This window comes from Tachyglossus aculeatus, chromosome 1 (genome assembly GCF_015852505.1).
Source record: "Tachyglossus aculeatus isolate mTacAcu1 chromosome 1, mTacAcu1.pri, whole genome shotgun sequence".
Classification (NCBI taxonomy): Eukaryota; Metazoa; Chordata; class Mammalia; order Monotremata; family Tachyglossidae; genus Tachyglossus; species Tachyglossus aculeatus.
In genome coordinates, this window is record NC_052066.1 from 95,322,911 (window position 1) to 95,339,108 (window position 16,198).

General features: G+C 43.9%; 1 protein-coding gene across 1 annotated transcript in view; it reads right to left on the reverse strand.

Annotated features, from left to right (window-relative positions):
• DNER (delta/notch like EGF repeat containing) overlaps positions 1–16,198 on the reverse strand; it is a 218,869-nt gene that overhangs the window by 43,513 nt on the left and 159,158 nt on the right. Inside the window, exon 7 of the mRNA XM_038750023.1 lies at positions 5,614–5,727. Coding sequence (XP_038605951.1) covers positions 5,614–5,727 — 114 coding nt within the window. The remainder of the gene's footprint in view (positions 1–5,613; positions 5,728–16,198) is intronic.

Consider the following 16,198-nt stretch of genomic DNA (forward strand, 5'->3'; position numbering starts at 1 on the left):
CATTATTATTATTATATTTAAACTCTGTTGCTTCCCCCCATCTGTAATGTATTTAAATGTCTGTCACCCCAACTGGTTTGTAAAGTCCTGAGTGCTCAATTTATATTATTGCTTGATTAGCAGATCTGAGAGCTCTGCCATTCTTTATAACTCTAACTTCAGGGAAGATTTCATTAAGCATTAGAATCAGACCCATGTCCTCCAGAGATGATATTCTTTTCTTTTATGGTATTTGTTAATAACCTACTATGTGCCAGACCCTGTACTAAGTACCAGTGTAGATACAAGTTAATCAGGTTGGATGCACTCCCTTTCTCACATATGGGATTAAGTCTGTGAGTCCTTTTACTGACGAGGCAAATGAGGCCAAGAGAAGTGAAGTGATTTTCCCAAGGTCACACAGGAGGCAAGTGGCAGAGCCGGGTTTAGATCCCAGGTCCTTCTGACTCCCAGGCATGTGCTCTATCTCCTAAACCATGTGGCTTCTCTGTATTCATTCATTCAATCCTATTTATTGAGAGCTTGCTGTGTGCAGAGCACTATACTAAGCACTTGGGAGAGTACATTACAACAATAAACAGTCACATTCCCTCCCCACAATGAGCTTACAGTCTTCAGAGAAGCTTTCTATTCTTTGTAGAGCACCATCCTTAACAGCGGTAGGAAATGTACAAGAAGTCTGTGCCTCATTAAAGTATGACCTACCACAACAAGTGATAGGTTCCAGAAGACCTACTTTGATTATAGTCCCCCATTTAAAGTATTTGTTGGGAATAGGAAACATAGACTGTGGAAGGGACAGATTTTTGTTGGTAAAACAGGATAAGGGAGTTAGGCTATGATGGGGAGCTGGAAAGGTATGTGAGGAGGGGGAGACATAGAATAAAGAAGGAATATAAATCTACCATATAATAATAATAATAGTGGCATTTGTTAAGCGCTTACTATGTGCCAGGAACTGTACTAAGCGCTGGGGTGGATACAAGCACATCGTGTTGGACACAGTCCCTGTCCCACTTGTGGGCCCATTTTACAGGTGAGGGAATTGAGACCCAGAGAAGTGAAGTAACTCGCCCAAGGTCACACAGCAGACAAGAGGCGGAGTCAGGATTAGAACCCATAACCTCCTGAGTCCCAGGCCCATTCTCTATCCACTACACCAAGCTGCTTCTCAGGTGTACTAAGGGGTAGTGATGAGAAGCAGCAGGGCCTAGTGGAAAACTTTATAGTCTAACTGGGTCTGGGTGGGGAATGGGGAAGATGTAGAGGGAAGGGGGAGGAGATGAGGGGACATAGGGGGATTGGGAGACACCGAGGGAGGTGGAGACTCAAGCTTTTCTTGTATCTATCCCAGCCCTTAGTACAGTTCCTGGCACATAATAAATGCTTAACAAATACCATATAAAAATTGAGAAAATTATCAAAGTGCTCTTGCCATTTGAGAGTCCTTCTTTGTCTGTGGTGTGGGTGGAGCCATCTCTCAACTTCAGTGTTGCTGAGTTGATGTGTGGATTCATATAATAATAATGATGATGGCATTTGTTAAACTCTTACTATGTGCGAAGCACTGTTCTAAGTGCTGGGGGCATACAAGCTCATCAGGTTGTCCCACATGGGGCTCACAGTTTAGTCCCCATTTTACAGATGAGGTAACTGAGGCTCAGAGAAGTGCAGCGACTTGCCCAAAGTCACCCAGCTGACAAGTGGCGGAGCCAGGATTAGAACCCACAACCTCTGGCTCCCAAGCCCGGGCTCTTTCCACTGAGCCATGCTGTTTCTCTGTATGTACTCTCCTCATATACTTCTCATATGTACTCTTCAGGTATGTGTAGAAGTTTTAGGGACTGTGCCCTACCTGATTAATTTGTAACTACCACAGCATTTAGAGCAGTGCTTGGCACAGAGTAAGTGCCTAACAAATACAATAACAAAAATAATAATAATAAATTCTTCACCTCTGGCCTTCCACCTCTTATCTGGCTTGCTTCTTCATTTGTTCTCTTTTCTAAAGCAGATGCTTTAATGTCTGTCTTTGTAGACTGAAAGCCCCTTGTAAGCAGGGATCACATCTACCAACTCTTTGGTACTGAACTTTCCCAAGTTCTTAGGACTTTACACTGCACACAGTAAGTGTTCAATAAATACCACTGATTGATTAATTGATTGACTGGAATCTTCAATGACCATAATTTTGGCTAGGATTGTAAAAATCTATTTTTGTAAATCCATTGCTTATGTACCTTACGGTCATTCTTACGGGCAGAGAAGCAGTGTGGCTCAGTGGAAAGAGCACGGGCTTTGGAGTCAGAGGTCATGGGTTCCAATCCCGGCTCCACCAATTGTCAGCTGTGTGACTTTGGGCAAGTCACTTAACTTCTCTATGCCTCAGTTACCTCATCTGTAAAATGGGGATTAAGACTGTGAGCCCCCGTGGAACACCCTGATTACCTTGCAACCTCCCCAGTGCTTTGCACATAGTAAGTGCTTACTAAATGCCATTATTATTATTATTATTATTATTATTATTATTATTATTATCCCACATTGGTCCTTGACCTGGATGAGGGGTCTAGAAAAATCCTCAAGCCACCCAGGGTCTCCATTCAGCTCTGGTTTTTCCCATATCCTTTCCTCCCTGAAACCTCAGCCTGCGGCAGAGGTAAGAGTAAGGAGGATGTAGATGAGATGATCAGTAGGTCATGGTGGATACCCCTGAAGCCCCTAGACCCTGGGCAATTGATCCAGTCTGCCCAGGGGTTAAAGCAGCCCCACCTCTTGATTGTTATTTTAGGACCTGAAGGGTGTACATTAAGGCTAATTGCAGTATTGATTAGTATTGATGCTAATTGCAGCATTGCAGTATTGTCATTAACTGCAATGGGAAATTAATCTACTTGGTTACAACTACTTTTCCTTTTTTGTGGACTCTTTTGAGGTGCTTAAAAAATAAGACGGAGGTTTTCTTCAACACTTGATTTTCTTTGAGCCTTGCATAGAAGGGAATTGTTTCACATCTGTTTTTCTCTGCTTTTAATTTCCATTTATGGCTGAGGTTTCCCAAAGAGCCCTTGAGCATGATTCTCTCTGAATTTTCCTCCTCTGAGCTCAGCACTTTAACAGTAGAATTGTAGGACACGCAGTGTATGTTTAGCCTCTAGACTCTGAGCTTGTTAGGGCAAGGACTGTTTCTGTTTATTATTGTATAGTACTCTCCCTAGTACTCAGTACAGTGCTTTGCACACAGTAAATAGCTCAATAAATATAACTGAATGAATGAATGGTTTATTTCATTACCAGTAGCTCAAATTCAACTTTGAAGTCATTCTTATCAAACCAGTAATGGTTATTTCTTCAGAAACTATGCCCGGAGTCTCACTGGCTCACAGTGGCTTTGGTGACTAGAGAAGCAGTGTGGCTCAGTGGAAAGAGCACGGGCTTTGGAGTCAGAGGTCATGGGTTCAAATCCCAGTTGTCAGCTGTGTGACTTTGGGCAAGTCACTTAACTTCTCTGTGCCTCAGTGACCTCATCTGTAAAATGGGGATTAAGACCATGAGCCCCCCGTGGGACAACCTGATTACCTTGTAACCTCCCCAGCGCTTAGAACAGTGCCTTGCACATAGTAAGCGCTTAATAAATGCCATTATTATTATTATTATTATTATTGTTACCGTGGAACATGGGGGTATTTACTGGAATATTGATTACTGGACTCCAGGCAGCTCTGCCTCTGTGGTGAGGAGCCTGAAAATGGCTCCTTTTAACCACAGTGTTCTGGAGTCCTACTGTGTTCATTGCTATCCTTTTCAAGCATTCAATCAACCATTTGTATACAATGAGCACTTACTGTGTGTGGAGTCCCGTACTAAGCACTTGAGAGAATACAGTATAACAGAGTTGGCACATATGTCCCCTGCCCATAACAAACTTATAGTCTAGAGGGAGAAACAGACATTAATATAAATAAATTACAGATATGTACATAAGTGCTGTGGGGCTGAGAGAGGGTTGAGTAAAACATGCAGACCCAAGTGTAAGGGTGACACAGAAGGTAGTGGGAGAAGAGGGGAGGAGGACCTAGTTGGGGAAGGCCTCTTGGAGGAGGTGCGCTTTCAATAATGTTTTGAAGGTGGGGAGAGTAATTGTCTGTTGGATATGAATAACGAGGACATTCCAGGCCAGAGGCAGGACGTGGGCGAGAGGTCGGTGGTGAGATAGACAAGATCAAAGTACCGTGAATAGGTTAGAATTAGAGGAGCAAAATTCTTATCTTGTTTTGCCTTTTAGTAGTTAATCTTTCCTCATTTGTCCATTTCACTCTATTTTAGATTGTGAGGTCCTTGAAGCCTAGGGACCATGTTTTGACCCTTTAATAATAATAATAATAGCATTTATTAAGCACTTACTATGTGCAAAGCACTGTTGTAAGTGCTGGGAAGGTTACAAGGTGATCAGGTTGTCCCAAGGGGGGCTCACAGTCTTAATCCCCATTTTACAGATGAGGGAACTGAGGCACAGAGAAGTTAAGTGACTTGCTCAAAGTCACACAGCTGACAACTGGCACAGCTGGGATAATAACAACAACAGCAATAATAATGATAATTGTGGTATTTGTTAAGTGCTTACTATGTGTCAAGCATTATAATAATAATAATAACAATGGTAACTGTGGTACTTGCTAAGTACTTAATAGGTGCCAAGCACTGTACTAAATGCTGGGGTAGATACAAGATAATCAGGTGCCACATGGGGATTATATTTTAAATAGGTGGGAGAGCAGGCACTGCATCCCCATTTTGCAGAAGAGGAAACTGAAACCCAGAGAAGTGAAGTGACTTGCTCAAGGTAACAAAGCAGACAAATGGTGGAGCTGGAATTAGAACTCAGGTCCTTTGACTGCCAGACTTGTGCTCTTTCCACTAGGCCAAGCTGCTTTTCCTTAGTGCTTAGCACAGTGTTCAGTAAACACCACTGAATGGATTCATTAATTTATATTGGGGAATTAGATTAGGAAAACTGGTCAATCAGAAATGAAAACTCAAATCCTCCTCCAATCTGGAATAGGAGCTAAACCTACCTTGAAGCAAGTTTTGCAGTTAGAACCTATAATGAAATCTGTGGCAGCAGTATAAAAATCAGCCAACGAGGAGAAAAGCAGCCCTTATATGACCTTTTCTGTTGCCCAAAACCAGGGACAAAATAAATCAACGAAGATAGTTCAGTGTCTTAAGATTTCATACATAATTTCCATTTTAAAGAGACTTGGATAAGCAGGGGGACTCAGCAACTGAATATTTTGAATATTATGGAAAATGGGGTCATTGAAGTAAGGAATTTTAATCAGGTGCTTCAAATGAATCATGAGATTCGCCTCCACTTTTCCAAAACAGATTATTTCCAATGCATCTCAAGCACTAGACCCAAAATTTCAAATATTAACAAGGATTCAGAGTGGTTTGACTTTTTTTCCCTGCAGGGGAGGACTATGCAGCTTCTACAACAAGTAACCACAAATCCTAACCAATGAGATAACTATGGAAATTCACTTCAAAATCAGGCAAACCACTGAACCAACCAAGGTAGGAACAAGGTAGTAATCCAGTAATGCTACTCACCTTCTGGGCACTGGCAACTGAATCCTCTGAGATGAGAAAGACACGTCCCTCCATTTTGGCATGATTCAGGGACACAGTAATTCACCATGGACTGGCAAAGCTCTCCAGTGAAACCTACACCAGAGAGTCAAGGGAGTAAAACAAGAAGCCTGGGTAGCTAGAAATTGCCTTCATTATTATTCCAATTCATTAATCAATCAATTAATCAAGCAATGATATTTATTAAGTGCCTACTATCTGCAGAGCACTGTAGTAAATTGTTGGGAGAATATGCCAGAAGCAAAAGATGCACTCTCTGCCCACAGGGAAATTTACAATGTAATGGCGGAGAAGGCAGTCAGATGATTTATAAAGAGATCAGGAGGATTCAACAAGAATTAGCATCCAGGAAGAAATATCAGGGTGACATAGCTGGATAAATAATTCAATGTATAATTGGGTACAAACACAAACATATATATCTATTTATAGATATATATGTATAAATATGAGATATACACTGAGATATACATATCCCCTCTTAGACTCTGAGCTTGGTGTCTGTCGGTTGTGGGAAGGGAATGTGTGTCCTTGTCTTACGCCGTCGAGTCGTTTCCTCCCCATAGCAAAACCACGGACACATCTCTCCCAGAACACCCCACCTCCATCCGCCATCGTTCTGGTAGTGGATCCATAGAGTTTTCTTGGTAAAAATATGGAAGTGGTTTACCACTGCCATCTTCCGCACAGTAAACTTGACTCTCCACCCTTGACTCTCTCCCTGTCACTGCAGCCCAGCATAAGTGAGTCTTGACTTGTAGCATATTGTCTTCCACTAGCTAGTCACTGCCCAAGCTAGGAATGGAATGGATAGGACTTTGCTTGACTCTCCCTACCATAGGTGAGACTGGTAGAGTACTGGAAACTTTCCAGGTGCGACCCTGAGAGGGGTAGGGAATGTATACCAACTCTGTTTTATTGTACTCCCCCAAGCACTTAGGACAGTGTTCTGCACACAGCACTTAATATGATTGACTGATATACATATACATACATACAGAAGTGCTGAGGGTGGGTAGAGGTACATAAGTGTTAAGGATGGCTGTTGGGTATTCATTCATTCATTCAAATCATATTTATTGAGCACTTACTGTGTGTAGAGCACTGTACTAAGCACTTGGGAAAGTACAATACAACAATAAACAGTGACATTCCCTGCCCACAGCGAGCACATAGTGGATAGAGCACAGGCCCGGGAGTTAGAAGGTCATGGGTTTTAATCCCGACTTGGCCACTTGTCTGCTGTGTGACATTGGGCAAGTCACTTCATTTCTCTGGACCTCAGTTACCTCATCTGTAAAATGGGGATTGAGACTGTGAGCCCCGTGTGGGACAGGGACTGTGTCCAACCTGATTTCCTTGTATCAACCCCAGCGTTTAGTACAGTGCATGGCACATAGTTTTGTGCTTAAAAAATACCATTATTATTAATATTATTATTATTATTAAAGTGAGGGAGACAGACATCAATACAAATAAATAAAATTACTGGTATGTACAGAAGAACTTTGGGGTTGGGAGGGGGGAAGAGCAAAGGGAGCAAGTCAGGGCGATGCAGAAGGGAGTGGGAGATGACAAAAACTTGGGCTTAGTCTGGGAAGGCGTCTTGGAGGAGATGTGCCTTCAATAAGGCTTTGAAGCAGGGGAGTGGAATAGAGGAGGGGAGGGTCTTCCAGGAGTGAGCCGGGATGTGGGCTAGGGGTATTTGTGACTTGGGGGGTTGGGAATTAATCCTGTAAAGCTTGTGGAAGAGATAGGATTTTGGAGGGCTTTGAAGATGGGGTGAAATGTATTTAGGCTGATTTTAAGGGGGAGGGAGTTCCAGGCAGGGAGGAATGACATGAGCCAGGGTTTGGAAGGAGAAAAGTCAAGAGCAAAGAACAGTTAGAAGGTGAGTCTGGGAGAAGTGAAGGTGAGTAGCCCATGATGAGAGTTGATAACGAGAGCTGATACCCCATGTGACTTGCTTTTCTTTCTGTAACAGTAACTCTAAGCAAGGATGGCAATTGAAGCAAGAACACTACTACATTATGGATGAATTGATGGGGCCCACATTCCAGAACTCTGCTAACCTTCTAGGTCACCACTGGGTTAGAGTTGTATTTCATTATGGGCAGGGACTGCATCTGCTAATTCTGTTATACTACGCTCTCCCAAGTGCTGAGAACAGTGCTCTGCTCATAGTAAGCACTCGATGAATACCACTGATTGATTATACAGCCAAACCAGAATGGTTATAAACAAACGAGCCCTTGACCCTGCATTTTAAGCACTTATTTTGTTCAAAACACTCTTCTGAGTACTTGGGAAAGGTACGAGGCAATGGTGGAATCTCTATCTTTCACCAGAGGGCTTATTTACGATACAACTACTGCTGGATTCTTCGAGAACTAGGTTTCACTGAATCTCACAAGAGCATAATTGCAGAAGCAGGCAGCATGGCCTAGTGGAAAGAACACGGGCCTGGGAATCAAAGGACCTGGACTCTAATTCCAGCTCCACCACATGTCTACTTTGTAACCTTGGGCAAGTCACTTAAGCTTCCCAAGGCCTTGGGCACCTCACTTGTAAAAATGGGGATTAAGACTGTGAGCCCCATGTGGCACATGGACTGTGCCCCACCCAATTAGTCTCTACCCCAGCACTTAGTACAATGCTTGGCACATAGTAAACAGTTAGCAAATACCATTAAAAAAAAAAGAAGGGTTCCAGGAAATTGGTTTTTTTTACTGTTACCGAATTGAGTATGCTATTACAAATAATTGAGATTTCTGAGGAGAAGCTCTGGGAGCCGAGAAGGCACATGGAGAGAGGAAGTGTGGAAGTAGGATGGGGCGTTTTCTCCCTGAGCTTCCTGCAGCCATCCCCGGGACGGGGATGGTGGGCTAGTCTCCAATGAACCTCCCTTTGCCTTCAGAGAAGCTCCTAGACTTTAGAGACTGGGTGGTGGCAACAATCAGGGTGAAGAGATTTGGGGAACACTGGACAGAAGGTCCCAAATCTGCTAGATCTGGGAAAAGAGGAACTCAGAAATCAGCAGGGATCTGAGCAGCAGTGCTCCTAAGGTGACACCCAGAGGCTATTTCTGCTGTTTTAGGGCTGAGAACCCTGGGTTACTTCACAACTACTTAAAAGCTGCAGCAGATGGAGCAAGGCCTCTGGGCTCTGTACAATCCACTGGTGCTAGGTGAGGGTGCAAGGGGTGGGGGGTCGGGGGGAGAGGGAAAGGGGAGGGAGGGAGGGATGGGAGGGAGGAAAAATGGGGAGAGAGGACGGAAGTATCAGAAGCACGTGGAGGGTTTTGAGGAGAGATGTGGGCCAAGGGACGGATAAGGATCTGTACAGCAGCACGTGGTATAGATTAAAGCTAGAGGCTGGGAAACCAGCAAGAAGGCCAACACAATAGGCAAGCTGTGGCAAGATCAGAACTCCTACTAGAGTGATGACCAAGAAGTGACAAATCTGGGAGATACTGTGCAGCATTTCACGGTAAACTGGATGTATTAGATGATGGCAGAGAGCCAAAGATACCAAACCTGGGGGCTTCTGGGATGAGAAGAGTGATGCCAACTGAGGTGGGAGGTAGGGGCACTAAGGATTTTCAGGAGGGAATTAAAGTCTAGAATAATTGTTGGAGGCAATGGGCATGGGAACTGATGAGGGAGGAAAAGTAGTGTTGCTGAGTAGATGAGAGGATGGTGAGGATGAATTTGAAGGAACGAAATCAGCCTGGTGCCTGGGTTTCCACCCACAGCAATTTGAGGTCTGATAGCAGCACCAGAGGAAGCATATTGTGGAGGTGATGATGCAAGGCTGGGGATTGGAAGTTTGCAACACTGATGGAGGGCCAGGGGTGAAAGGTTGTTGAGTTCAGTAGAGAGGGTAAAATTGAGGGCATGGCATTGGGCATCAAGAGAGAGGAGACTGGGTAAGGAAGCTCAATGAGGCATGATGGTATGGGATAAGGGCTGGGGGGCGGGGTGGTCTAGAGATTAAAGTTGAGGGAGAAGGCAGTTTTGTAGAGGAGAAGTACTATGAGGGATAGAAGGAAAGGAGGAGGTTAGGAGGTTGTAATCAAGGAGTGTGACTTTATAGTTGGTGAGCTTAGAAATGATATTACAACAAGTGAAAAAGAAATCCAGTGTGTGTCCAAGTTGATATTGCTCCAGAACATACTCCTGTCCCAGTGCACAAAGTTTCCTCTCTTGCTTGACTCACTCCCTGGACTCCTCAATCCTAAATTTATAGCCCTCTTGAAAAAGGTCTGCTCACTGCATCCTGCTCACTGTGGCCTAGTGGAAAGAGAATGGGCCTTGGAAACCTAGGTTCTAATCCCAGCTCTGGCCATGTACCTCCTTTGTGATCTTGGGCAAATCACTTAACTTCTCTGTGCCTCAGTTTCCTCATCTGTAAAATGGGGATAACATCCTACTCCCTTCCACCCACCTAGAATGTGAGCCTGTTGTGGGATAGGGACTGTGTCCAAACTGATAACCTTGTGTCTACCCCAATGCTTAGAACAGTGCTTGGCACACAGTAAGCAATTAACAAATATTTTATTATTATTATTGTTATTAGTATGGTATTTATTAAGCACTTAATATGTGCCATGCACTGTTCTAAACGCTGAGGTATATACAAGGTAATCAGATTGCCTGACGTGGGGCTCACAATTTTAATCTCCATTTTACAGATGAGGGAACTGAGGCACAGGGATGTTAAGTGATTTGCCCAAGGTAACACAGCAAACAACTGGTGGAACCGGGATTAAAACCCATGACCTCTGACTCCCAAGCCCAGGCTCTTGCCACTAAACCACACTGCTTCTCATAGCCACGCTGCTTCTCATGTAATAGTAATATTGTTACTATTACTAATAATACTATAAATCCCCATCTTTGATAACCACAAGAGGGAGCAAACTACAGAAGAAAAGATTCTCAATTGAGAAAGTGTTGTGGCCACCCCTTATAGACATTTTATAGAGGAAAACAGCATTTCAACTAAAGATACAATTCTTGTTGAAGACACTGAGAGAGATTGTCAGTGAGTGAGTTCTAAGAGGTGAGTGAGTTTCAAATTAACCGGACTCGAAATTAAGGGAACCATTTCATAGGTGTATGATTTATTTTTAGATTGGAGTCAGAAAACAGTGAGAAAAGCAATTGAGCTGATTCTCTAGGCTAGTCAGAGGAGGGTGAAGAGAGGCCCAGTTTAAGTCAAATTCTACTGTTGACGCCTTGTCAGTGAGACCCATTTCAATCAGTGGATTTATTGGGTGCATGCTATGTGCAGAGAGCACTGTACCAAACGCTTGACTGGCCTGGTACATGTCAGTAAATCCTTTTCAGTTTGGTTGCTGCCTTTACGCCTGGTTTGCTTATTTTCAAGGCCCGGCTTCCCTTCCACAGCAGATGCCGCTGCTGCTGAATTCTGTGGCTTGCAAGTGGCAGCCATGTTTATCTGGATGTGAGAGGGACTCTGGAATACACAGAGGGGTCAGAGCTTCCCCTGGAAAACTGCTTAGGTAGGAGTGGAAGTAGCAGTAGCAGTAGTAATAGCAGTAGTAGCAATAGTAGCAATAGCATTTAACAAATGTTTGTTATGTACGAAGCAATCAATCGCATTTATTGAGTGCTTACTGTATTAAAATCTGGGAAAGAGAATATCTGTGGGAATTAGAAACGGACCTTGTCCCTAGAGGGGCTCACAATCTAGGATTACTGGTGTGAGCAACTTCACTATATTTCCTTCGCTTAATGATGCGTGTCAGGTCATCCCATTACACTGTGTGTCCGGCATAGCTAGTGTGATGAATCAATAAATTAAGAAGCAGCATGGCCTAGTGGAAAGAGGAAGGGCTTGGAAGTCAGAAGACCTGGGTCTTAATCACTGCTCCTCCACTTTCATTCATTCATTCAATCGTATTTACTGAGCGCTTACTGTGTGCAGAGCACTGTACTTGTCTGCTGTGTGATGCTGGACAAGACACCTCATTTCTCTGTGCCTCAGATACCTCTGTAAAATGGGGATTAAAGTTGTAAGACTCATGTGGGGCGTGGACTGTGTCCAACCTGATTATCCCCCGCACTCAGTACAGTTCCTGGAACATAGTAAACACCTAAATACTATAATTTTTTTAAAAAATCAGTGGTATTTACTGAACACTTACTGTTTGCAGTGCACTGTACTAAAAATTGGGACAATACAATAAAACAGAGCTGATAGATATGTTCCCTGTCTAAGAGGTGTCCTGTTTATGCCAGTGGCCTATATTCTGGTGGGGGCAGGAGGGCTTAACAATAACCCATGTATAATCTATTGTAGAGTCTATCTCTTGTGCATGTTCACCAGACTCAGCTGGGGCAAAATTTGGACACATTACAGCTCTTCCCACCTGCCTTCCCCCTTTCACGGTGCTTTGTGAGGGGGTCGAGTGAGAGCACAAGGCTGAGGAGGGCCATGGTGAAGAGCCGAGCTAGCCATTTGCCACGTGACTGGGTTACAGGGGTGTGTGTTTGCACTCATCTAATCCACAATCCTGGCAAGGATCTCTTCTCAACTCTCCAAGACCCAAGCCTGGGCACCATGGCCCAGAGGCCAAGAAACAGGGTAGCCTAGTGGAAAGGCCATGGGCCTGAGAGCAGAGGAACTGGGTTCTAAGCCCGGCTCTGCCACTTGTCTGCTATGTGACCTTGAGCAAGTCACAAACTTCTCTGTGCCTCAGTTTCCTCATCTGTTATATGGGGATTCAATAACTGCTCTCCTTCTTACCTGAACTGTGAGCCCCAAGTGGGACAGGGACTGTAACTGACTTGAATATCTTGTATCCACCCCAGGACTTTGTACAGTGTTTGGCATATAGTACAGAGCTAAAATATTATTATTATCATTACTATTTTTATTATTATTAATCATCATCACCATTATTATTATTGAGAAACAGCATGGTATAGTGGATAGAGAATGGGACTGGGAGTCAGAAGGTCATAAGCTCTGATCCTGGCTCCATCACTTGTTTGTGTGTGACAGTGGGCAAGTCACCTCACTTCTCTGTGCCTCGGTTACATCATCTGTAAAATGGGGGTTAAGAATGTGAACCCCATGTGGGACAACCTGATTACCTTGTATCTACCCCAGTGCTTAGAACAGTGCTTGACACATAGTAAACTGCTTAACAAATACCATTATGATTATTATTATTATTAGCTGTACTCAGGTGAACTAGATAGGGTGAAGCCCTAAAACTACTGCCTTCTCAGTACTTCCCCAAAACCAAACTGGTTTTTAAACTCTCTAGACTAAGCTCGTTGTGGGCAGGGAATATTTCTGTCTATCATTGTATGGTGCTCTTCCAAGCGCTTAGTGCAATGCTCTCCACACAGTAAGAGCTCAATAAAAAGAACTGAAAGAAGGAAAGTTTTTAAAGCTCAGGAACAGGGGGAAAATGGAAGAATCGTTTATAACCTTGACACCCTATATTTTTGTTCCAGAGTTGACCCATTTCCAACTGACAGCTCAGAAGGCTTTTTCCTGGAGCGAGTTTAAAATAGTAAAGCGTAAACTGGAGCACTTACTGTTGTTGTTTTTTTTCCAGTGTACAGAATTGTAAAGAAAGAATATCAGCAATGTGTTAACAATAAAAATGGATGGATGGAAAAAAGTGATTTGTAAACACAATAGGATGTTGGCCACGGCGATTTCAATCATGAAATTCATGAGTTTCCTAGTCAGTCATATTTATAGAATGCTTAAGTGTGCAGAGCACTGTACTAAATGCTTGGGAGAATACAATATAACAATAAACAGACATGGTTCCGGCCCATAACAAGCTTATGGTCCTGACTTAGACTCTGAATTGAAGAGATGCAGCCACAGCAGACTATTTTCAGAGATAAGCAGGAAGTGGCTACTTGAAATTTGATTAATTTTGAGTTTAGCATGTGAAATCAATATTTTACTGCATGCGCCACTGCCCAGATTTTCCTCTGCTAAAAACAGTTGAATAATGTCACTGCGGTTGGATTCCTTCTCTCCAGAAACTGTGGAGCATAGCTACAGAAAACTAGAAGGCAAGGATAAAAAATGGAGCAGAAATTTATTAATCATTTACTATCTCTAGCACAGCCTAATGGAAAGGGCACAGGTCTGGGAGTCAGAGGCCCTGAGTTCTAATCCTGACTTTGCCCCTTGCCTGCTGTGTGACCCCCGGGACTTTGATTAATGTTGCTGGGGGAATTATTGTGACCCCGTTGTTGGGTAGGGACCGTCTTTATATGTTGCCGACTTGTACTTCCCAAGCGCTTAGTACAGTGCTCTGCACACAGTAAGCGCTCAATAAATATGAATGAATGAATGAATGAATGTTGTTAGAAATATCAATACCGGGCTTGAGGCCTGCTTCTCACTAAGGGGTAGGAGATGATGGGTTTATTAAGGGGGGATCTGGGTAGAAAAGGACCTTCAGGGCCTTATTTTGGAGCTAGACTCTGATCCAGGCAGAGGGAGAGCAGTGAGGTACGTAAGCCTTTTTCTCTCTTAGACTCTGGGGTTATTTCTTGGTATTGTGGGGAAGCAGCGTGGCTCAGTGGAAAGAGCCCGGGCTTGGGAGTTAGAGGTCGTGGATTCTAATCCCGGCTCCGCCGCTTGTCAGCTCTGTGACTTTGGGTGAATCACTTCACTTCTCTGTGCCTCAGTGACCTCATCTGTAAAATGGGGATGAAGACTGTGAGCCCCATGTGGGACAACCTGATCATCTTGTATCCTCCCCAGCGCTTAGAACAGTGCCTTGCACATGGTAAGTGCTTAACAAATGCCATTATTATTTAGAGAAGCAGCGAGGTTCAGTGGAAAGAGCACGGGCTTGGGAGCCAGAGGCCATGGGTTCGAATCCCAGCTCCGTCACTTGTCAGCTGTGTGACCTTGGACAAGCCACTTAACTTCTCTGTGCCTCAGTTACCTCATCTGTAAAATGGGGATTAAGACTGTGATTCCCATGTGGGACAGCCTGATCACCTTGTATCCCCCAAGCACTTAGAACAGTGCTTTACACATAGTAAGCGCTTAACAAATACTATTATTATTATTCTTTCTGGGCTTGTTTCTTTGGCCAGAGGTGAGAGACTTCTTGGTCCAAATAGGTGTTAAGTCTGTACAAGATAGACATTCAATAAATACCACTGATGGGTTGAATGTATAAGGTCAGATATATCTATCTAATGGAAACAATATAGTCACAGAAAAATTTCCCATCCACAGGGTTAATAGAACTGAGAGAAAACCCATAATTTGGGAGAACTGTGAAGGTATCATCATTAAGCTTTGATGTTGCATAGAGCAAAATGCTAGATTCTTCACAACTCCAGGCCAGAAGTGCTGATAAACCTCCAAAATGACTCAGGTTGGCTTCCCCATCCTGGAGGCCAGGATGAGTCTGGAAGGCCTGGCCCAGAAGCAGCATGGTCTAGTGGATAGAGGACAGCCTGGGAGTCAGAAGGACCTGGGTTCTAATCCCGGCTCTGCCACTTGTCTGCTGTGGACCTTGAGCAAGTCACTTCACTTCTCTGTGCCTCAGTTACCTCATCTATAAAATGGGGATTAAAACTGTGAGCCTATGTGGGGCAGGGACTGTGTCCAGTTTGATTAGCTTGTATCTACCCTAGCACTTACTACAGTGCCTGGCACAAAGTAAGGGCTTAACAAATATCATTAAAAAAAAACAAACCCAGCCCTCTGCTTAGCTTTCTAGCCCAGCCAATGCTGCCCCCTCTCCACTCCCACTGGCTTCCCTTGGAGAGATGTGCCTACCTCAGACTTCCGGCCACTCTCCCAACCCCTGTATTCCCTCAAGTGACAGAGTTGAGGGCAAGGGAGGTGGGGCTTCCTAAGTCAGTCATATTTATTGAGGGCTTACTATGTGCAGAGCACTGTACTAAGTGCTGGGGAGTGTAAATATAACAATATAACAGGCACATTCCCTGTCCACAGTGAGCTTACAGTCTAGAGGAGTTTACAGTCTAAGTAATAATAATAATGATAATGTTGGTATTTGTTAAGCGCTTACTATGTGCCAAGCACTGTTCTAAGCACAGGGTGGGATACAAGGTAATCAAGGTTGTCCCACGTGGGGCTCACAGTCTTAATCCCCATTTAACAGATGGGGGAACTGAGGCACAGAGAAGTGACTTGCCCAAAGTCACACGGCTGACAAGTGGTGGAGCTGGGATTCAAACCAATGACCTCTGACTCCCAAGCCCAGGCTCTTTCCACTGAGCCACACCGCTCCTCCTAGCCTAGCCCTAGGGATACTGGGCCCCTGATCCTTTTGCCTACCCTCTTTCAATTGGCCTGCCAGGGAAAAATCAATCAATTAATCCATGTTAATTATTGAGAGCTATGCACAGAGTACTGCACTAAGGTCCTGGGAGAGTACGTGCAATAGAGATAGTAGACATGATTTCTGCCTTCCAGGAGTTTAAGATATAGTGGGGGAGACAGACATTAAAACAAATTACAGATGGGAAAAGGTGTTCACCTCTGGTTTTGC